At 42.8% G+C, this 24,108-nt stretch overlaps 2 protein-coding genes across 3 annotated transcripts; both read right to left on the reverse strand.

Moving 5' to 3' along the window:
• Positions 1-590: 590 nt before the first annotated feature.
• LOC119486628 (toll-like receptor 2 type-2) lies at positions 591-2,029 on the reverse strand. The gene is made up of 2 exons (XM_037766872.1): positions 1,968-2,029; positions 591-1,212 (listed from the first exon to the last, which is right to left on the reverse strand). Exons 1-2 carry the CDS (start codon positions 1,973-1,975, stop codon positions 591-593), a joined length of 630 nt encoding a protein of 209 aa, XP_037622800.1. The 5' UTR covers positions 1,976-2,029.
• A 16,174-nt stretch (positions 2,030-18,203) lies between these two features.
• Positions 18,204-22,741, reverse strand: LOC119486193. 2 transcript variants are annotated; one of them, XM_037766092.1, is made up of 2 exons: positions 22,619-22,741; positions 18,204-19,842 (listed from the first exon to the last, which is right to left on the reverse strand). In XM_037766092.1, exons 1-2 carry the CDS (start codon positions 22,724-22,726, stop codon positions 18,598-18,600), a joined length of 1,353 nt encoding a protein of 450 aa, XP_037622020.1. In that variant the 5' UTR covers positions 22,727-22,741; the 3' UTR covers positions 18,204-18,597. The 2 variants fall into 2 exon arrangements, with proteins under 2 accessions (XP_037622020.1, XP_037622022.1); XM_037766094.1 differs by lacking the exon at positions 22,619-22,741 and adding an exon at positions 22,297-22,592.
• Between the last annotated feature and the right edge of the window lie 1,367 nt (positions 22,742-24,108).

Below are 24,108 nucleotides of genomic sequence, written 5' to 3' on the forward strand. Positions count from 1 at the left end.
CCCTCCCTCCAGGTGGCCAGTGGAGCTGGGCTGGGCAAAGGGAAAGTGTTTTTTAGCAAGGCAGCAGGCGTAACCTGATGAGAAGTAGAGCAGAGCTCTTTGAAACATGTCCTCAGCACAAACCTGCTCTGAAAATGTCTCTGCAAACTCATGTTTGCAACCGTCCAGAGAAACATACACCAGATGGATTTGTTTTGAATTGGACCGGAGACAGCCCATTAACACCTTCTCCTCACAGAGGATTGTGTTCGCCTGGCCTGTAGCTTTCTGCATTTCCCTCAATATATACTTCTCATCATCCTTCTTCCAGAGAATAATGTGAATTAATAACCCCAATGGAACACTGTAGAAACCAGAAATAGTGAACACCCATGCTACAATCTGGTATGTTTTGTCCGATCGGGGCAAAGGGTGGATAGTAGAGAACATAACTGTTGCAAATGTGTAAAAGGATGCGAAGAATACAACAAGTGCTAAACCTATAAGGTAGATCAGTACCCTAACCCAGAGTGGGCGCAACCACACTTTATTATGAGAGACACTGTTGATCATCCTCACAGCCTGTCTGTACTTCTCGTGGTCCTCAATGATCAGGCGTAGTTGATCTGGAACCTCCATGTCACTGAACTGACCACAATCAGAGGCTGCAGGGCCTTCCCGTTGTAGATAGAGGGAGGCTGGTAGGGCACCACAGTGGACCCTTGCAGCTCCTGGTTGGCGGTGCAGAGCACCTTGAGCAGCTTATTCTTAAAGTCGGGGTCGTTGGCCTCCAGGTAGGTGAGATGGCAGAGGTGGAGAGGAACAGAGACTCCTGGCTCCAGCAGCACTGGGACGATGGGTTTCCTCTCCGGGCAGTCTCTGAACAAAGACATGTTGGCCTCCAGGATACACCAGCGGCTCCTCACAAACTCTGGGCTGAGAACCAGCAGGACCTTCTGGCTCTCCTGGATGCAGTCGGACATGTTCTCCAACACGGTGCGGCCGGGAGTGAAGTCACGCTCGTGGTAGCAGACCTGCAGGCCGCAGGACTCCAGCTGGTTGATGAGGGAGTGGGTCCACTGGTAGTCAGTGCTGCTGTAGCTGATGAAGACATGGTAACTCTCACCATCTCTCAGTGTGGGAGGAACACAAATAGAGGGAGACAGTGGGACAACAGGCTGTGACTGAATGTCTGCAGTCTGCTGTTCATTGGCTCCATTATCTATGAAAACACTAAAGTGAGAAGAAAATATAATTTAGAAATGCAGGCATCTTTTTCAAAGATTTCATATAGCCATGTTTTTCATGTCAGCATAGCTCCAAGAGTCATTAAAAAGCACATTTAGAGGTCATCGTACTGCTCAGTGATCACACTGCTGCTCAGAATAATTCTTAAAATCTGGGTAAAGTAAAATCAGAGATTTATTTATAAGCACATTATACATGTTAGAAAATAAACGCTTCTCAAAGTCACCCTGACACTCCCACATATAACACAGATCAAATGATTCCCGAACAATTCTAGATTTGTGCTGAACATGAGTCATGTTACTAAAAGCTGATTACAAATGGCACAATATACTGTAAAATGAAGCCTAGACGGCAAAGATTTTCAGTCGATTTCAGGTATAACAATATCCTAAATCTAAAAAGAATAATTCAAGCAACTCAGTGCTGCTCCAAATATACAATACGCAGCCTATTTGTGTATAAAGAAGTAATCAAATAACCAAAAGTACAAAGTTATTGAGAAAGATCCATGATGTATAAAAAAAACTTGAAATGTGTACATAACAGACAGAAAATGTTCATCAGTAAAGTAGATTCATGAAGAAAAAACAGCTCCATGACGTTTAAGCTTTCATACTTTCATTGATTTTTCTAAAAAACACAACAACAACAGCAGAATCCTACTGCTCTTTTTAAGAGTGTGAACTATAATCCCACTAAGAGGACAACATACAGTACACAGCCATGTACATTCATACCTGTTCATGATGCAGTCAGTTCAAGCAAATGTAATAAAGAGTGATCGCACCGTGTGGATCAGCAAGAAATGAAAGTAAACTCAGGAAGCAGAAATTGCGAAACATCCTCACTGTTCTCCTCTCTCTGGTTTGTTAAAGTGACAGCCTCCGTTCTGATGTCTGAGGGGCTTCTAACTTCTTCTAAGGAGGTTACTGTGCCTTTAATGGCTCTCAGTGGCTCGTTTTAGTCCGGACATTACATGTTGACTGGGGGATTCCTTTAATCAAATAGTGAAGACAAACATGTGGACACTTTTATGACCATTGATGTGCTCTGCTGCTGGGAGACATACTGGCAGAAACACACCCCTCCCTCCAGGTGGCCAGTGGAGCTGGGCTGGGGAAAGGGAAAGTGTTTTTTAGCAAGGCAGCAGGCGTAACCTGATGAGAAGCGGAGCAGATCTCTTTGAAACATGTCCTCAGCACAAACCTGCTCTGAAAATGTCTCTGCAAACTTATGTTTGCAACCGTCCAGAGAAACATACACCAGATAGATTTCTGAATTAGACCAACAGCCCATTAACACCTTCTCCTCACAGAGGATTGTGTTTGCCTGGCCTATAGCTTTCTGCATTTTCCTCACTATGTTCTTCAACTGATTATTTTCCCAGCGAGTAACCTTTATAACAGAAAACACTGCAACACAGAAACCAACAATAAATGGCACCCAATGTTGTGTGTTCTCACCTTTCGATAGCCTAACTATTAACATACCTATCCCGTATAAAGTTAGAAATATCACAAAGATGACCGTTATTGTATATAAAGCAAAATAATACAGTCTCCTACACCACAATGGGCGCACTTTATTTTGAGAGACACGGTTGATCATCCTCACAGCCTGTCTGTACTTCTCGTGGTCCTCAATGATCAGGCGCAGTTGGTCTGGCACGTCCATGTCACTGAACTGACCACAATCCCATTTTTTGAGTCCCTCCTTATTGACAGCAATCAGAGGCTGCAGGGCCTTCCCATTGTAGATAGAGGGAGGCTGGTAGGGCACCGCAGTGGACCCTTGCAGCTCCTGGTTGGCGGTGCAGAGCACCTTGAGCAGCTTATTCTTAAAGTCGGGGTCGTTGGCCTCCAGGTAGGTGAGGTGGCAGAGGTGGAGAGGAACAGAGACTCCTGGCTCCAGCAGCACTGGGACGATGGGTTTCCTCTCCAGGCAGTCTCTGAACAAAGACATGTTGGCCTCCAGGAGACACCAGCGGCTCCTCACAAACTCTGGGCTGAGAACCAGCAGGACCTTCTGGCTCTCCTGGATGCAGTCGGACATGTTCTCCAACACGGTGCGGCCGGGAGTGAAGTCACGCTCGTGGTAGCAGACCTGCAGGCCGCAGGACTCCAGCTGGTTGATGAGGGAGTGGGTCCACTGGTAGTCAGTGCTGCTGTAGCTGATGAAGACATGGTAACTCTCACCATCTCTCAGTGTGGGAGGAACACAAATAGAGGGAGACAGTGGGACAACAGGCTGTAGAGGAATGTCTACAGTCTGCTGTTCATTGGCTCCATTATCTATGAAAACACTAAAGTGAGAAGAAAGTATGATTTAGAAATGCAGGCATCTTTTTCAAAGATTTCATATAGCCATGTTTTTCATGTCAGCATAGCTCCAAGAGTCATTAAAAAGCACATTTAGAGGTCATCGTACTGCTCAGTGATCACACTGCTGCTCAGAATAATTCTTAAAATCTGGATAAAGTAAAATCAGAGATTTATTTATAAGCACATTATACATGTTAGAAAATAAACGCTTCTCAAAGTCACCCTGACACTCCCACATATAACACAGATCAACTGATTCCCGAACAAGTTTAGGTTTGTGCTGAACATGAGTCATGTTACTAAAAGCTGATTACAAATGGCACAATATACTGTAAAATGAAGCCTAGACGGCAAAGATTTTCAGTTGATTTCAGGTATAACAATATCCTAAATCTAAAAAGAATAATTGAAGCAACTCAGTGCTGCTCCAAATATACAATACGCAGCCTATTTGTGTATAAAGAAGTAATCAAATAACCAAAAGTACAAAGTTATTGAGAAAGATCCATGATGTATAAAAAAAACTTGAAATGTACATAACAGACAGAAAATGTTCATCAGTAAAGTAGATTCATTAAGAAAAAACAGCTCGATGACGTTTAAGCTTTCATACTTTCATTGATTTTTCTAAAAAACACAACAACAGCAGAATCCTACTGCTCTTTTTAAGAGTGAAAACTATAATCCCACTAAGAGAACAACATACGGTACACAGCATCGTACATCCATACCTGTTCATGATACAGTCAGTTCAAGCAAATGTAATAAAGAGTGATCGCACCGTGTGGATCAGCAAGAAATGAAAGTAAACTCAGGAAGCAGAAACTGCTAAACATCCTCACTGTTCTCCTCTCTCTGGTTTGTTAAAGTGACAGCCTCCGTTCTGATGGCTTAGGGGCTTCTAACATGAAGGAGGTTACTGTGCCTTTAATGGCTCTCAGTGGCTCGTTTTAGTCCGGACATTACATGTTGACTGGGGGATTTCTTTTATCAAATAGTAAAGACAAACATGTGGACACTGTTATGCCCATTGATCTGTGCTCAGCTGCTGGGAGACATACTGGCAGAAACACACCCCTCCCTCCAGGTGGCCAGTGGAGCTGGGCTGGGCAAAGGGAAAGTGTTTTTTAGCAAGGCAGCAGGCGTAACCTGATGAGAAGTAGAGCAGAGCTCTTTGAAACATGTCCTCAGCACAAACCTGCTCTGAAAATGTCTCTGCAAACTCATGTTTGCAACCGTCCAGAGAAACATACACCAGATGGATTTGTTTTGAATTGGACCGGCGACAGCCCATTAACACCTTCTCCTCACAGAGGATTGTGTTCGCCTGGCCTACAGCTTTCTGCATTTCCCTCAATATATACTTCTCATCATCCTTCTTCCAGAGAATAATGTGAATTAACAACCCCAATGGAACACTGTAGAAACCAGAAATAGTGAACACCCATGCTGCAATCTGGTATGGGTTGTCCGGTGGGGGCACAGGGTTGGTAGTACAGAAGAAAAATGTTGCACCTGTGGAAAAGTATGCCAAGAATAAAACAAGTACTAAACCTATAAGGTAGATCAGTACCCTAACCCAGCGTGGGCGCCACCGCACTTTATTTTGAGAGACACTGTTGATCATCCTCACAGCCTGTCTGTACTTCTCGTGGTCCTCAATGATCAGGCGCAGTTGGTCTGGAACCTCCATGTCACTGAACTGACCACAATCCCATGTATGGAGTCCCTCATCATTGACAGCAATCAGAGGCTGCAGGGCCTTCCCGTTGTAGATAGAGGGAGGCTGGTAGGGCACCACAGTGGACCCTTGCAGCTCCTGGTTGGCGGTGCAGAGCACCTTGAGCAGCTTATTCTTAAAGTCGGGGTCGTTGGCCTCCAGGTAGGTGAGGTGGCAGAGGTGGAGAGGAACAGAGACTCCTGGCTCCAGCAGCACTGGGACGATGGGTTTCCTCTCCAGGCAGTCTCTGAACAAAGACATGTTAGCCTCCAGGAGACACCAGCGGCTCCTCACAAACTCTGGGCTGAGAACCAGCAGGACCTTCTGGCTCTCCTGGATGCAGTCGGACATGTTCTCCAACACGGTGCGGCCGGGAGTGAAGTCACGCTCGTGGTAGCAGACCTGCAGGCCGCAGGACTCCAGCTGGTTGATGAGGGAGTGGGTCCACTGGTAGTCAGTGCTGCTGTAGCTGATGAAGGCATGGTAACTCTCACCGTCTCTCAGTGTGGGAGGAACACAAATAGAGGGAGACAGTGGGACAACAGGCTGTAGAGGAATGTCTACAGTCTGCTGTTCATTGGCTCCATTATCTATGAAAACACTAAAGTGAGAAGAAAATATGATTTAGAAATGCAGGCATCTTTTTCAAAGATTTCATATAGCCATGTTTTTCATGTCAGCATAGCTCCAAGAGTCATTAAAAAGCACATTTAGAGGTCATCGTACTGCTCAGTGATCACACTGCTGCTCAGAATAATTCTTAAAATCTGGATAAAGTAAAATCAGAGATTTATTTATAAGCACATTATACATGTTAGAAAATAAACGCTTCTCAAAGTCACCCTGACACTCCCACATATAACATAGATCAAATGATTCCCGAACAAGTCTAGATTTGTTCTAAACATGAGTCATGTTACTACAATGCTGATTACAAATGGCACAATATAATGTAAGATGAAGCCTAGACGGCAAAGATTTTCAGTTGATTTCAGGTATAACAATATCCTAAATCTAAAAAGAATAATTCAAGCAACTCAGTGCTGCTCCAAATATACAATACGCAGCCTATTTGTGTATAAAGAAGTAATCAAATAACCAAAAGTACAAAGTTATTGAGAAAGATCCATGATGTATAAAAAATACTTGAAATGTACATAACAGACAGAAAATGTTCATCAGTAAAGTAGATTCATGAAGAAAAAACAGCTCGATGACATGTAAGCTTTCATACTTTCATTGATTTTTCTAAAACACAACCACAACAGAATCCTACTGCTCTTTTTAAGAGTGAAAACTATAATCCCACTAAGAGGACAACATACGGTACACAGCATCGTACATCCATACCTGTTCATGATACAGTCAGTTCAAGCAAATGTAATAAAGAGTGATCGCACCGTGTGGATCAGCAAGAAATGAAAGTAAACTCAGGAAGCAGAAATTGCGAAACATCCTCACTGTTCTCCTCTCTCTGGTTTGTTAAAGTGACAGCCTCCGTTCTGATGGCTGAGGGGCTTCTAACATGAAGGAGGTTACTGTGCCTTTAACGGCTCTCGGTGGCTCGTTTTAGTCCGGACATTACATGTTGACTGGGGGATTCCTTTAATCAAATAGTAAAGACAAACATGTGGACACTGTTATGCCCATTGATCTGTGCTCAGCTGCTGGGAGACATACTGGCAGAAACACACCCCTCCCTCCAGGTGGCCAGTGGAGCTGGGCTGGGGAAAGGGAAAGTCTTTTTTAGCAAGGCAGCAGGCGTAACCTGATGAGAAGAAGAGCAGAGCTCTTTGAAACATGTCCTCAGCACAAACCTGCTCTGAAAATGTCTCTGCAAACTCATGTTTGCAACCGTCCAGAGAAACATACACCAGATGGATTTTTGAATTAGACAAAAATCCCATTAACACCTTCTCCTCAGAGAGGATTATGTTTGCCTGGCCTATAGCTTTCTGCAATTCCCTCAACATGTACGTCAATTGATCATTTTTCCAGAGAGCAATCTCCATAAACAAACACAATGGAACACAGATGACACAAGTATCAATTAGCGCCGGAAGATTTGTCTTCATAACCTTTGATGAATCTAGTTTAAACCAACTTATTATCGTGATTAAGAGAAATATAAAACCGATAACAGACGTCACCACTCTACGACAGAGGGAGATTATTATATTTTGAGAGACACGGTTGATCATCCTCACAGCCTGTCTGTACTTCTTTTTGTCCTCAATGATCAGGCGCAGTTGGTCTGGAACCTCCATGTCACTGAACTGACCACATTCCCATTTTTTGAGTCCCTCCTTATTGACAGCAATCAGAGGCTGCAGGGCCTTCCCGTTGTAGATAGAGGGAGGCTGGTAGGGCACCACAGTGGACCCTTGCAGCTCCTGGTTGGCGGTGCAGAGCACCTTGAGCAGCTTATTCTTAAAGTCGGGGTCGTTGGCCTCCAGGTAGGTGAGGTGGCAGAGGTGGAGAGGAACAGAGACTCTTGGCTCCAGCAGCACTGGGACGATGGGTTTCCTCTCCAGGCAGTCTCTGAACAAAGACATGTTGGCCTCCAGGAGACACCAGCGGCTCCTCACAAACTCTGGGCTGAGAACCAGCAGGACCTTCTGGCTCTCCTGGATGCAGTCGGACATGTTCTCCAACACGGTGCGGCCGGGAGTGAAGTCACGCTCGTGGTAGCAGACCTGCAGGCCGCAGGACTCCAGCTGGTTGATGAGGGAGTGGGTCCACTGGTAGTCAGTGCTGCTGTAGCTGATGAAGACATGGTAACTCTCACCATCTCTCAGTGTGGGAGGAACACAAATAGAGGGAGACAGTGGGACAACAGGCTGTAGAGGAATGTCTACAGTCTGCAGTTCATTGGCTCCATTATCTATGAAAACACTAAAGTGAGAAGAAAGTATGATTTAGAAATGCAGATATCCTTTTCAAAGATTTCATATAGCCATGTTTTGTATGTCAGCATAGCTCTAAGAGTCATTAAAAAGCACATTTAAAGTTCATCCTACTGCTCAGTGATCACACTGCTGCTCAGAATAATTCTTAAAATCTGGATAAAGTAAAATCAGAGATTTATTTATAAGCACATTATACATGTTAGAAAATAAACACTTCTCAAAGTCACCCTGACACTCCCACATATAACACAGATCAAACGATTCCCCAACAAGTCTAGATTTGTTCTAAACATGAGTCATGTTACTAAAAGCTGATTACAAATGGCATAATATACTGTAAAATGAATCCTAGACGGCAAAGATTTTCAGTTGATTTCAGGTATAACAATATCCTAAATCTAAAAAGAATAATTCAAGCAACTCAGTGCTGCTCCAAATATACAATACGCATCCTATTAGTGTATAAAGAAGTAATCAAATAACCAGAAGTACAAAGTTATTGGGAAAGATCCGTGATGTATAAAAAAAACTTGAAAAGTGTACATAACAGACAGAAAATGTTCATCAGTAAAGTAGATTCATGAAGAAAAAACAGCTCCATGACATGTAAGCTTTCATACTAAAAACAAAAATAAAACACAACAACAGCAGAATCCTACTGCTCTTCTTCAGAGTGAAAACTATAATCCCACTAAGAGGACAACATACAGTACACAGCATCGTACATCCATACCTGTTCATGATACAGTCAGTTCAAGCAAATGTAATAAAGAGTGATCGCACCGTGTGAATCAGCAAGGACTGAAAGTAAACTCAGGAATCAGAAACTACAAAACATCCTCACTGTTCTCCTCTCTCTGGTTTGTTAAAGCGACAGCCTCCGTTCTGATGTCTGAGGGGCTTCTAACATGAAGGAGGTTACTGTGCCTTTAACGGCTCTCAGTGGCTCGTTTTAGTCCTGACATTACATGTTGACTGGGGGATTTGTTTTATCAAATAGTAAAGACAAACATGTGGACACTGCTATGCCCACTGATCTGTGCTCAGCTGCTGGGAGACATACTGGCAGAAACACACCCCTCCCTCCAGGTGGCCAGTGGAGCTGGGCTGGGGAAAGGGAAAGTGTTTTTTAGCAAGGCAGCAGGCGTAACCTGATGAGAAGTAGAGCAGAGCTCTTTGAAACATGTCCTCAGCACAAACCTGCTCTGAAAATGTCTCTGCAAACTCATGTTTGCAACCGTCCAGAGAAACATACACCAGATGGATTTGTTTTGAATTGGACCGGAGACAGCCCATTAACACCTTCTCCTCACAGAGGATTGTGTTCGCCTGGCCTGTAGCTTTCTGCATTTCCCTCAATATGTACTTATCATCATCATTCTTCCAGAGAATAATGTGAATTAATAACCCCAATGGAACACTGTAGAAACCAGAAATAGTGAACACCCATGCTACAATCTGGTATGTTTTGTCCGATCGGGGCAAAGGGTGGATAGTAGAGAACATAACTGTTGCAAATGTGTAAAAGGATGCGAAGAATAAAACAAGTGCTAAACCTATAAGGTAGATCAGTACCCTAACCCAGAGTGGGCGCAACCACACTTTATTATGAGAGACACTGTTGATCATCCTCACAGCCTGTCTGTACTTCTCGTGGTCCTCAATGATCAGGCGCAGTTGGTCTGGAACCTCCATGTCACTGAACTGACCACAATCCCATGTATGGAATCCCTCATCATTGACAGCAATCAGAGGCTGCAGGGCCTTCCCGTTGTAGATAGAGGGAGGCTGGTAGGGCACCACAGTGGACCCTTGCAGCTCCTGGTTGGCGGTGCAGAGCACCTTGAGCAGCTTATTCTTAAAGTCGGGGTCGTTGACCTCCAGGTAGGTGAGGTGGCAGAGGTGGAGAGGAACAGAGACTCCTGGCTCCAGCAGCACTGGGACGATGGGTTTCCTCTCCAGGCAGTCTCTGAACAAAGACATGTTGGCCTCCAGGAGACACCAGCGGCTCCTCACAAACTCTGGGCTGAGAACCAGCAGGACCTTCTGGCTCTCCTGGATGCAGTCGGACATGTTCTCCAACACGGTGCGGCCGGGAGTGAAGTCACGCTCGTGGTAGCAGACCTGCAGGCCGCAGGACTCTAGCTGGTTGATGAGGGAGTGGGTCCACTGGTAGTCAGTGCTGCTGTAGCTGATGAAGACATGGTAACTCTCACCATCTCTCAGTGTGGGAGGAACACAAATAGAGGGAGACAGTGGGACAACAGGCTGTGACTGAATGTCTGCAGTCTGCTGTTTATTGGCTCCATTATCTATGAAAACACTAAAGTGAGAAGAAAGTATGATTTAGAAATGCAGGCATCTTTTCAAAGATTTCATATAGCCATGTTTTTCATGTCAGCATAGCTCCAAGAGTCATTAAAAAGCACATTTAAAGTTCATCCTACTGCTCAGTGATCACACTGCTGCTCAGAATAATTCTTAAAATCTGGGTAAAGTAAAATCAGAGATTTATTTATAAGCACATTATACATGTTAGAAAATAAACGCTTCTCAAAGTCACCCTGACACTCCCACATATAACACAGATCAAATGATTCCCGAACAAGTTTAGATTTGTGCTGAACATGAGTCATGTTACTAAAAGCTGATTACAAATGGCACAATATAATGTAAAATGAAGCCTAGACGGCAAAGATTTTCAGTTGATTTCAGGTATAACAATATCCTAAATCTAAAAAGAATAATTCAAGCAACTCAGTGCTGCTCCAAATATACAATACGCATCCTATTTGTGTATAAAGAAGTAATCAAATAACCAAAAGTACAAAGTTATTGAAAAAAGATCCATGAAGTATAAAAAAAAATACTTGAAATGTACATAACAGACAGAAAATGTTCATCAGTAAAGTAGATTCATAAAGAAAAAACAGCTCGATGACGTTTAAGCTTTCATACTTTCATTGATTTTTCTAAAAAACACAACAACAACAGCAGAATCCTACTGCTCTTTTTAAGAGTGTGAACTATAATCCCACTAAGAGGACAACATACAGTACACAGCCATGTACATTCATACCTGTTCATGATGCAGTCAGTTCAAGCAAATGTAACAAAGAGTGATCGCACCGTGTGGATCAGCAAGAAATGAAAGTAAACTCAGGAAGCAGAAATTGCGAAACATCCTCACTGTTCTCCTCTCTCTGGTTTGTTAAAGTGACAGCCTCCGTTCTGATGTCTGAGGGGCTTCTAACTTCTTCTAAGGAGGTTACTGTGCCTTTAACAGCTCTCAGTGGCTCGTTTTAGTCCGGACATTACATGTTGACTGGGGGATTCCTTTAATCAAATAGTGAAGACAAACATGTGGACACTTTTATGACCATTGATGTGCTCTGCTGCTGGGAGACATACTGGCAGAAACACACCCCTCCCTCCAGGTGGCCAGTGGAGCTGGGCTGGGGAAAGGGAAAGTGTTTTTTAGCAAGGCAGCAGGCGTAACCTGATGAGAAGTAGAACAGATCTCTTTGAAACATGTCCTCAGCACAAACCTGCTCTGAAAATGTCTCTGCAAACTTATGTTTGCAACCGTCCAGAGAAACATACACCAGATAGATTTCTGAATTAGACCAACAGCCCATTAACACCTTCTCCTCACAGAGGATTGTGTTTGCCTGGCCTATAGCTTTCTGCATTTTCCTCACTATGTTCTTCAACTGATTATTTTCCCAGCGAGTAACCTTTATAACAGAAAACACTGCAACACAGAAACCAACAATAAATGGCACCCAATGTTGTGTGTTCTCACCTTTCGATAGCCTAACTATTAACATACCTATCCCGTATAAAGTTAGAAATATCACAAAGATGACCGTTATTGTATATAAAGCAAAATAATACAGTCTCCTACACCACAATGGGCGCACTTTATTTTGAGAGACACGGTTGATCATCCTCACAGCCTGTCTGTACTTCTCGTGGTCCTCAATGATCAGGCGCAGTTGGTCTGGCACGTCCATGTCACTGAACTGACCACAATCCCATTTTTTGAGTCCCTCCTTATTGACAGCAATCAGAGGCTGCAGGGCCTTCCCGTTGTAGATAGAGGGAGGCTGGTAGGGCACCACAGTAGACCCTTGCAGCTCCTGGTTGGCGGTGCAGAGCACTTTGAGCAGCTTATTCTTAAAGTCGGGGTCGTTGGCCTCCAGGTAGGTGAGGTGGCAGAGGTGGAGAGGAACAGAGACTCCTGGCTCCAGCAGCACTGGGACGATGGGTTTCCTCTCCAGGCAGTCTCTGAACAAAGACATGTTAACCTCCAGGAGACACCAGCGGCTCCTCACAAACTCTGGGCTGAGAACCAGCAGGACCTTCTGGCTCTCCTGGATGCAGTCGGACATGTTCTCCAACACGGTGCGGCCGGGAGTGAAGTCACGCTCGTGGTAGCAGACCTGCAGGCCGCAGGACTCCAGCTGGTTGATGAGGGAGTGGGTCCACTGGTAGTCAGTGCTGCTGTAGCTGATGAAGACATGGTAACTCTCACCATCTCTCAGTGTGGGAGGAACACAAATAGAGGGAGACAGTGGGACAACAGGCTGTAGAGGAATGTCTACAGTCTGCTGTTCATTGGCTCCATTATCTATGAAAACACTAAAGTGAGAAGAAAATATGATTTAGAAATGCAGATATCCTTTTTCAAAGATTTCATATAGCCATGTTTTTCATGTCAGCATAGCTCCAAGAGTCATTAAAAAGCACATTTAAAGTTCATCCTACTGCTCAGTGATCACACTGCTGCTTAGAATAATTCTTAAAATCTGGATAAAGTAAAATCAGAGATTTATTTATAAGCACATTATACATGTTAGAAAATAAACGCTTCTCAAAGTCACCCTGACACTCCCACATATAACACAGATCAACTGATTCCCGAACAAGTTTAGGTTTGTGCTGAACATGAGTCATGTTACTAAAAGCTGATTACAAATGGCACAATATAATGTAAGATGAAGCCTAGACGGCAAAGATTTTCAGTTGATTTCAGGTATAACAATATCCTAAATCTAAAAAGAATAATTGAAGCAACTCAGTGCTGCTCCAAATATACAATACGCATCCTATTTGTGTATAAAGAAGTAATCAAATAACCAAAAGTACAAAGTTATTGAGAAAGATCCATGATGTATAAAAAAAACTTGAAATGTACATAACAGACAGAAAATGTTCATCAGTAAAGTAAATTCATGAAGAAAAAACAGCTCCATGACATAAGCTTTCATACTTTCATTGATTTTTCTAAAACACAACAACAGCAGAATCCTACTACTCTTTTTAAGAGTGAAAACTATAATCCCACTAAGAGGACAACATACAGTACACAGCATCGTACATCCATACCTGTTCATGATGCAGTCAGTTCAAGCAAATGTAATAAAGAGTGATCGCACCGTGTGGATCAGCAAGAACTGAAAGTAAACTCAGGAAGCAGAAACTGGAAAACATCCTCACTGTTCTCCTCTCTCTGGTTGGTTAAAGCGACAGCCTCCGTTCTGATGTCTGGGGGGCTTCTAACTTCTTCTAAGGAGGTTACAGTGCCTTTAATAATAATAATTAATATGAGAGCCATAATTAATGGCTCTCAGTGGCTCGTTTTAGTCCAGACATTACATGTTGACTTGGGGATTTGTTTTATCAAATAGTAAAGACAAACATGTGGACGCTGCTATGCCCACTGATCTGTGCTCAGCTGCTGGGAGACATACTGGCAGAAACACACCCCTCCCTCCAGGTGGCCAGTGGAGCTGGGCTGGGGAAAGGGAAAGTGTTTTTTAGCAAGGCAGCAGGCGTAACCTGATGAGAAGAAGAGCAGAGCTCTTTGAAACATGTCCTCAGCACAAACCTGCTCTGAAAATGTCTCTGCAAACTCATGTTTGCAACCGTCCAGAGAAACATACACCAGATGGATTTGTTTTGAATTGGACCGGCGACAGCCCATTAACACCTTCTCCTCACAGAGGATTGTGTTCGCCTGGCCTACAGCTTTCTGCATTTCCCTCAATATGTACTTCTCATCATCCTTCTTCCAGAGAATAATGTGAATTAACAACCCCAATGGAACACTGTAGAAACCAGAAATAGTGAACACCCATGCTGCAATCTGGTATGGGTTGTCTGGTGGGGTCACACGGTGGGTAGTACAGAATGTACCTGTTAGAGCTGTGGAAAGGAATGCAAAGAATAAAACAAGTGCTAAACCTAAAAGATAGATCAGTACCCTAACCCAGAGTGGGCGCCACCGCACTTTATCTTGAGAGACACTGTTGATCATCCTCACAGCCTGTCTGTACTTCTCGTGGTCCTCAATGATCAGGCGCAGTTGATCTGGAACCTCCATGTCACTGAACTGACCACAATCCCATGTATGGAGTCCCTCATCATTGACAGCAATCAGAGGCTGCAGGGCCTTCCCGTTGTAGATAGAGGGAGGCTGGTAGGGCACCACAGTGGACCCTTGCAGCTCCTGGTTGGCGGTGCAGAGCACCTTGAGCAGCTTATTCTTAAAGTCGGGGTCGTTGGCCTCCAGGTAGGTGAGGTGGCAGAGGTGGAGAGGAACAGAGACTCCTGGCTCCAGCAGCACTGGGACGATGGGTTTCCTCTCCAGGCAGTCTCTGAACAAAGACATGTTAGCCTCCAGGAGACACCAGCGGCTCCTCACAAACTCTGGGCTGAGAACCAGCAGGACCTTCTGGCTCTCCTGGATGCAGTCGGACATGTTCTCCAACACGGTGCGGCCGGGAGTGAAGTCACGCTCGTGGTAGCAGACCTGCAGGCCGCAGGACTCCAGCTGGTTGATGAGGGAGTGGGTCCACTGGTAGTCAGTGCTGCTGTAGCTGATGAAGACATGGTAACTCTCACCATCTCTCAGTGTGGGAGGAACACAAATAGAGGGAGACAGTGGGACAACAGGCTGTAGAGGAATGTCTACAATCTGCTGTTCATTGGCTCCATTATCTATGAAAACACTAAAGTGAGAAGAAAATATGATTTAGAAATGCAGATATCCTTTTTCAAAGATTTCATATAGCCATGTTTTTCATGTCAGCATAGCTCCAAGAGTCATTAAAAAGCACATTTAAAGTTCATCCTACTGCTCAGTGATCACACTGCTGCTCAGAATAATTCTTAAAATCTGGATAAAGTAAAATCAGAGATTTATTTATAAACACATTATACATGTTAGAAAATAAACGCTTCTCAAAGTCACCCTGACACTCCCACATATAACACAGATCAAATGATTCCCGAACAAGTTTAGGTTTGTGCTGAACATGAGTCATGTTACTAAAAGCTGATTACAAATGGCACAATATACTGTAAGATGAAGCCTAGACGGCAAAGATTTTCAGTTGATTTCAGGTATAACAATATCCTAAATCTAAAAAGAATAATTGAAGCAACTCAGTGCTGCTCCAAATATACAATACGCATCCTATTTGTGTATAAAGAAGTAATCAAATAACCAAAAGTACAAAGTTATTGAGAAAGATCCATGATGTATAAAAAAAACTTGAAATGTACATAACAGACAGAAAATGTTCATCAGTAAAGTAGATTCATTAAGAAAAAACAGCTCCATGACATAAGCTTTCATACTTTCATTGATTTTTCTAAAACACAACAACAACAACAGAATCCTACTGCTCTTTTTAAGAGTGAAAACTATAATCCCACTAAGAGGACAACATACGGTACACAGCATCGTACATCCATACCTGTTCATGATACAGTCAGTTCAAGCAAATGTAATAAAGAGTGATCGCACCGTGTGGATCAGCAAGAAATGAAAGTAAACTCAGGAAGCAGAAATTGCGAAACATCCTCACTGTTCTCCTCTCTCTGGTTTGTTAAAGTGACAGCCTCCGTTCTGATGGCTGAGGGGCTTCTAACATGAAGGAGGTTACTGTGCCTTTAACGGCTCTCGGTGGCTCGTTTTAGTCCGGACATTACATGTTGACTGGGGGATTCCTTTAATCAAATAGTAAAGACAAACATGTGGACACTGTTATGCCCATTGATCTGTGCTCAGCTGCTGGGAGACATACTGGCAGAAACACACCCCTCCCTCCAGGTGGCCAGTGGAGCTGGGCTGGGGAAAGGGAAAGTCTTTTTTAGCAAGGCAGCAGGCGTAACCTGATGAGAAGAAGAGCAGAGCTCTTTGAAACATGTCCTCAGCACAAACCTGCTCTGAAAATGTCTCTGCAAACTCATGTTTGCAACCGTCCAGAGAAACATACACCAGATGGATTTTTGAATTAGACAAAAATCCCATTAACACCTTCTCCTCAGAGAGGATTATGTTTGCCTGGCCTATAGCTTTCTGCAATTCCCTCAACATGTACGTCAATTGATCATTTTTCCAGAGAGCAATCTCCATAAACAAACACAATGGAACACAGATGACACAAGTATCAATTAGCGCCGGAAGATTTGTCTTCATAACCTTTGATGAATCTAGTTTAAACCAACTTATTATCGTGATTAAGAGAAATATAAAACCGATAACAGACGTCACCACTCTACGACAGAGGGAGAATATTATATTTTGAGAGACACGGTTGATCATCCTCACAGCCTGTCTGTACTTCTTTTTGTCCTCAATGATCAGGCGCAGTTGGTCTGGAACCTCCATGTCACTGAACTGACCACATTCCCATTTTTTGAGTCCCTCCTTATTGACAGCAATCAGAGGCTGCAGGGCCTTCCCGTTGTAGATAGAGGGAGGCTGGTAGGGCACCACAGTGGACCCTTGCAGCTCCTGGTTGGCGGTGCAGAGCACCTTGAGCAGCTTATTCTTAAAGTCAGGGTCGTTGGCCTCCAGGTAGGTGAGGTGGCAGAGGTGGAGAGGAACAGAGACTCCTGGCTCCAGCAGCACTGGGACGATGGGTTTCCTCTCCAGACAGTCTCTGAACAAAGACATGTTGGCCTCCAGGAGACACCAGCGGCTCCTCACAAACTCTGGGCTGAGAACCAGCAGGACCTTCTGGCTCTCCTGGATGCAGTCGGACATGTTCTCCAACACGGTGCGGCCGGGAGTGAAGTCACGCTCGTGGTAGCAGACCTGCAGGCCGCAGGACTCCAGCTGGTTGATGAGGGAGTGGGTCCACTGGTAGTCAGTGCTGCTGTAGCTGATGAAGACATGGTAACTCTCACCATCTCTCAGTGTGGGAGGAACACAAATAGAGGGAGACAGTGGGACAACAGGCTGTAGAGGAATGTCTACAGTCTGCTGTTCATTGGCTCCATTATCTATGAAAACACTAAAGTGAGAAGAAAATATGATTTAGAAATGCAGATATCCTTTTTCAAAGATTTCATATAGCCATGTTTTTCATGTCAGCATAGCTCCAAGAGTCATTAAAAAGCACATTTAAAGTTCATCCTACTGCTCAGTGATCACACTGCTGCTCAGAATAATTCTTTAAAATCTGGATAAAGTAAAATCAGAGATTTATTTCTAAGCACATTATACATGTTAGAAAATAAATGCTGAAAATGTGAAAAGACTGCTACTACTACAAATACAGTCAATCATTGCAAAACAGATAAACGCTTCTCAAAGTCACCTTGACACTCCCACATATAACACAGATCAAATGATTCCTGAACAAGTTTAGGTTTGTGATGAACATGAGTCATGTTACTAAAATGCTGATTACAAATGACACAATATACTGTAAGATGAAGCCTAGACGGCAAAGATTTTCAGTTGATTTCAGGTATAACAATATCCTAAATCTAAAAAGAATAATTGAAGCAACTCAGTGCTGCTCCAAATATACAATACGCAACCTATTTGTGTATAAAGAAGTAATCAAATAACCAAAAGTACAAAGTTATTGAGAAAGATCCATGATGTATAAAAAAAACTTGAAAAGTGTACATAACAGACAGAAAATGTTCATCAGTAAAGTAGATTCATGAAGAAAAAACAGCTCCATGACGTTTAAGCTTTCATACTAAAAACACAAATAAAACACAACAACAACAGAATCCTACTGCACTTTTTAAGAGTGAAAACTATAATCCCACTAAGAGGACAACATACAGTACACAGCATCGTACATCCATACCTGTTCATGATATAGTCAGTTCAAGCAAATGTAATAAAGAGTGATCGCTCCGTGTGGATCAGCAAGAACTGAAAGTAAACTCAGGAATCAGAAACTGGAAAAAAACATCCTCACTGTTCTCCTCTCTCTGGTTGGTTAAAGTGACAGCCTCCGTTCTGATGTCTGAGGGGCTTCTAACATGAAGGAGGTTACTGTGCCTTTAACAGCTCTCAGTGGCTCGTTTTAGTCCTGACATTACATGTTGACTGGGGGATTTCTTTTATCAAATAGTAAAGACAAACATGTGGACACTGTTATGCCCATTGATCTATGCTCAGCTGCTGGGAGACATACTGGCAGAAACACACCCCTCCCTCCAGGTGGCCAGTGGAGCTGGGCTGGGGAAAGGGAAAGGGAAAGTGTTTTTTAGCAAGGCAGCAGGCGTAACCTGATGAGAAGTAGAGCAGAGCTCTTTGAAACATGTCCTCAGCACAAACCTGCTCTGAAAATGTCTCTGCAAACTCATTTTTGCAACCGTCCAGAGAAACATACACCAGATGGATTTTTGAATTGGACCAACAGCCCATTAACACCTTCTCCTCACAGAGGATTATGTTTGCCTGGCCTATAACTTTCTGTAATTTCCTCAATATGTACGTCAATTGATCCTTTTTCCAGAGAGCAATCTCAGAAAGCCAAACCAATACACCACAGATGAGACAAGCTTGTGTAAGATTTGTCTTCACAACCTTTGTCAAATCTACTTTCGAACAACTTATTATCATGATTAAGAGAAATATTCCAGCGATAACAGGCATCAGTACTCTACGCCAGAGGGAGAACATTATATTTTGAGAGACACTGTTGATCATCCTCACAGCCTGTATGTATTTCTGTTTGTCCTCAATGATCAGGCGCAGTTGGTCTGGCACGTCCATATCACTGAACTGACCACATTGCCATTTTTTGAGTCCCTCCTTATTGACAGCAATCAGAGGCTGCAGGGCCTTCCCGTTGTAGATAGAGGGAGGCTGGTAGGGCACCACAGTGGACCCTTGCAGCTCCTGGTTGGCGGTGCAGAGCACCTTGAGCAGCTTATTCTTAAAGTCAGGGTCGTTGGCCTCCAGGTAGGTGAGGTGGCAGAGGTGGAGAGGAACAGAGACTCCTGGCTCCAGCAGCACTGGGACGATGGGTTTCCTCTCCAGGCAGTCTCTGAACAAAGACATGTTGGCCTCCAGGAGACACCAGCGGCTCCTCACAAACTCTGGGCTGAGAACCAGCAGGACCTTCTGGCTCTCCTGGATGCAGTCGGACATGTTCTCCAACACGGTGCGGCCGGGAGTGAAGTCACGCTCGTGGTAGCAGACCTGCAGGCCGCAGGACTCCAGCTGGTTGATGAGGGAGTGGGTCCACTGGTAGTCAGTGCTGCTGTAGCTGATGAAGACATGGTAACTCTCACCATCTCTCAGTGTGGGAGGAACACAAATAGACGGAGACAGTGGGACAAGAAGCTGTAGAGGAATGTTTACAGTCTCAGGTGAACTCATTGGCTCCATTATCTAAAGAGAAGACAAAGTTGAGAACATTACACAAATTATTAAAGGCCTACAAGGATACTATTTACCATGATGGTAAAGCTACAAAGGAGCTATTTATAACTGAATTACCTACAACCCTTGTCAGTGTGCTATGTTCGGTCCCACATTGCTTTAGCAGTGGGGTTTTATAGGAGATATATATTGTACTATAGAAGAGAAAGCTAAAATAAATCACAGGCGCTGGACACAACATCAACGCCTGTAAAATCTATTTGTATATAGTATATAGTATATAGTAAGGCTGTCAAAGTTAACGCAATAAGAACGTGCCAACTAAAATTCGTTTTACGTCACTAATTTCTTTAACGCATTAACACAATTGATCTTTCAGGGGTTGAACCGGGCTCAGTTTTAAAGCTAGACCTAACCTAACCTTAGGAAACCATTGGTACCAACCATGTCAGACTAGCTTGTCGCCAAGGAAGTTAAATAATGCTCCAAACTTGTGCTAAGTTTTGGCGAGGAAAAACTGTCATGGCCATTTTCAAAAGTGTGAAAATGGGTTCTATTGGTATTCCACGAGTTTATGATAATCACATGCAGTTTGTTGTTGTCTGCCGGGCTTTAGTTTTATGCTAAATGCAGTACCTGTGAGGGTTTTCTGGACAATATTTGTCATTGTTTTGTGCTTTGAATTGATTTCCGATAATGAATATATACATACATTTGTAAGAAACAAGCACAATTGCCCACTCCCATGTTGACAAGAGTATTAAATACTTAACAAATCTCCCTTTAAGGTACATTTTGAACAGATAAAAAATGTGTGAATAATTTGCGATTAATCGCGATGAAATATTTTTAATCGATTGACAGCCATAGTATATATCTACACCGATCAGCCATAACATTAGGGCAGCACGGGCACCCTGACCGGCAGCCCCATACGCATCAAACTGCTCCTCACTGTGTGTTCTGACACCTTTCTATCGGAACCAGCATTGACTTTTTCAACAGTTTGAGCTCCAGTAGCTCTTTTATTGGATCGGACAACACGGGCCAGCCTTCGCTCCCCACGTGCATCAATGAGCCTCGGGTCTGACCCTGTCGCCGGTTTACCGGTTCACCGGTTCACCGGTTCTCCTTCCTTGGACCACTTTTGGTAGGTCCTGACCACTGCAGACCGGGAACATCCCACAAGAGCTGCAGTTTTGGAGATGCTCTGACCCAATCGTCTAGCCATCACAATTGTGTTCTTTTGACCCCCCCAGTATTTTCCCGCCCATCTCCACCTTATTCCACTACCATGGCTACTTCTGTTCGGAATTGCTTTCTTGGCCTTTAAGCCCCTGTATGATTTTTACCATTAACCCCTTAGCCCTAGAGCCCTACAGGGAAAAAGGCCTAAAATAACATACCCAAAATGAATCAGGAATAGCTCCTCAACCACAAGGCTTATATGCATATTTCTGGTCTCCTTTGAAAGGTAAGAAGCTAAGGAATATGAATCCAATATAAGTAAACCTATATATATTACCATTCCAGAGTAAATGGAGTTACAATAAAGGGAAAAAATAAGATTTTAATCCTCGCCTAGTATATAATCTCAATTTCAAAGGAAATATCATTATAACCAAAATCCCATCGATAATGATGCAACTGAATGTATTCTACTACTCTTGATGAAATTACATTAAAATACACTCTTTATGATAAAAAATTATAAAGATATTTTACATGTTGACTGTTTACTGGGAGTTTCACTTCAAAACACTAATAATTTCCCTGTAGCCATGTTATAAATACCATAAATCTCCCCAAAACATTGAAAAAGTAATAAATACAATGGATATTGATTAATATTCATATATAACTGAAAAGCTCAATGCTACATGGAGAATGGAAGGGCCCTTAGTTCTCTATGAGGTATCCACAGATTCGTCTATGCAAGCTGAATAGAATGGTATAAGGCTTGTTGGTGTACTTTACCACCTCCTTCCTGTTTTGATGACAGTAGATGTGGTTGGGCTAGCTAGTTAGCTGTCTAAAGTAAATCGCAAAAATATGCCTTGGTAAAATATTCTACCAAGAAACACAGATTTATGTCAGTGTGAGTGTAAAATGTAAACTTTGACTGCTTTGATTCCCTGTTAATAGCTGACGCTGTGAGTTTTGAGTTGAGGAGCATTTAGAAAGCTTGGAATTTTTAAGTTTCCAGCAATACAAGTATGACTGACAAGAAAATCATTCTAGATCCTTTGAACACAACATGCTCGTATATTTACGAAGGTTAAATTTGTACCGACTTTAATGTTAAAATACTTCGTAATAGGACATAGTTTGGACAAAAGTTAGTTTACGGATTATGAAAACTGAAAACCCCATGTTTTTAAAACAGTATAACATGTATATCTTCTATAACTACATCTTCCATTGCAACTTTTTGTAACTACGCCACAGCGGTGGACCCGGAACCGGGTCCGTCCAGCTCAAGGAGTCACCGAACTGATCCTGTCTGCCTGGTTGTGCTGCCTCGTCCACAAACATACATCGTGACACATGTGAAGGTAGACTAAATATAGCAAAAACCTCTCAGTAAAACACAATGCAATTCAGTAGGACCGTAAACTACAGCCTCCAAAATGACCACGTTTGAACGTTACGTTTGAATCCATAGCTATTTAAAACAGTTAAAAAAAACGGAATATTAGAATTTAGATATAGTTTAAATTCAGTTTTGTAACTGTTGTAACTATACATTCAAATCACACTTCACTAAATAAATGTATTCTCATACCTGTAGATAATAAACTCCTAAAGCAGTGCAGCAATGCGTCGCCAAGAACAGTATAAGGAAGTTGGTGGAAATAAAACAGTGCTCTGTTGGGAGCTTTGTTAAAGGCATATACTACATTGTCTTGTATCAATGGCTTTAGCGGCTGACTTTAGTGACTGTACCTTTAATGAAAATAACTATCAAATGACGTCACCCCTCACCCTGCACACTTCAACCTGTCTGCCTGGTTAGTGATGGTCCAACCTGTCCTGGGTTGCATATTTTCAAATACATTGGAAGATTTATAATCTGCTTAAGTGTCTGATGAAGTAGTACACAACACAATACTGTTGTGCTGTGCTCTGGTTATTTAGCTCCTTGCATTACATTTTCAAGCTATTGCTTGCATGCAGGTGTGTCTTGAACAACTCCACATCTCACCCACTCTGTCACGTCTGCACTGGCAGAGCTAAACCCAGTTTGGTCTCTGGCTGGCTAAACACTGCTGCATTCATCACTCTGCTGGATTTTGGACTCTCCATCTGATCACATTAAAGGAAGACAGAGAGTGACAACACAGTTTAACCTCAACATTACCAGTGTTAGACTTTCACTTTCATTTTGTGTGTAGATCATCAATACAGGCTATTGTTTATCATCACTTTTGTTTTACAACTGCCACGTAACTTGAGCTGAGAACATACCTGTAGATGGCATGTCACTAGTACTTCAGCATATAGCATATTTGGGTTTCTCAGAACCAAGATAAGGGCTTTCTTATATTTCCAGTATATCGTATGATGTTTAAATGCACAAACCATACTAGTGTCCACATAAATGCACTCCCCGACTGGTGGTCAGAAAGCTTTTTATAAGTACGGACTTAAAGCCTGTTGATAACGAAATTGTAGTAGTAGTATGAAAATCTTTTAAAAATCAACTTCGCTGTAGGTTAGAAGAGACAACTACGACAACTAGCGATGCAGTGAAGTCTCTCTTTCCCTAAAAAGTTTAGAATGTGCGATAATTGTAATTGCCTGAAAATATCACTACCACAAAACAAAGCTGCTGATCTTCAGTGACTTAGGACTGTACGAAAAGTGGTGAATCGTACCTTTCATTAGGGCTGTCAATCGATTAAAATATTTAGTTGTGATTAATCGCATGTTGTTCCATAGTTAAAATATTAGTTAACAAATTTTTTGTCTGTTGAAAATGCACCTTAAAGGGAGATTTGTAAAGAATTTAATACTCTCATCAACATGGGAGTGGGCAAATATGCTGCTTTATGCAAATGTATGTATATATTTATTATTGGAACTCAATTAACAACACAAAACAATGACAAATTGTGCCCGAAAACCCTCACAGGTACTACATTTAGCATAAAAAATATGCTCAAATCAAAGGTCATATCAGAGGTCAAAGGACTCCTTTGAGAATGGCCATGCCAGTTTTTCCTTGCCAAAATTTAGCGTAAAGCTGAAGTAGGCGAGATTGGAGCAAATATG

This window comes from Sebastes umbrosus, chromosome 4 (genome assembly GCF_015220745.1).
Source record: "Sebastes umbrosus isolate fSebUmb1 chromosome 4, fSebUmb1.pri, whole genome shotgun sequence".
In the NCBI taxonomy this organism is placed as follows: Eukaryota; Metazoa; Chordata; class Actinopteri; order Perciformes; family Sebastidae; genus Sebastes; species Sebastes umbrosus.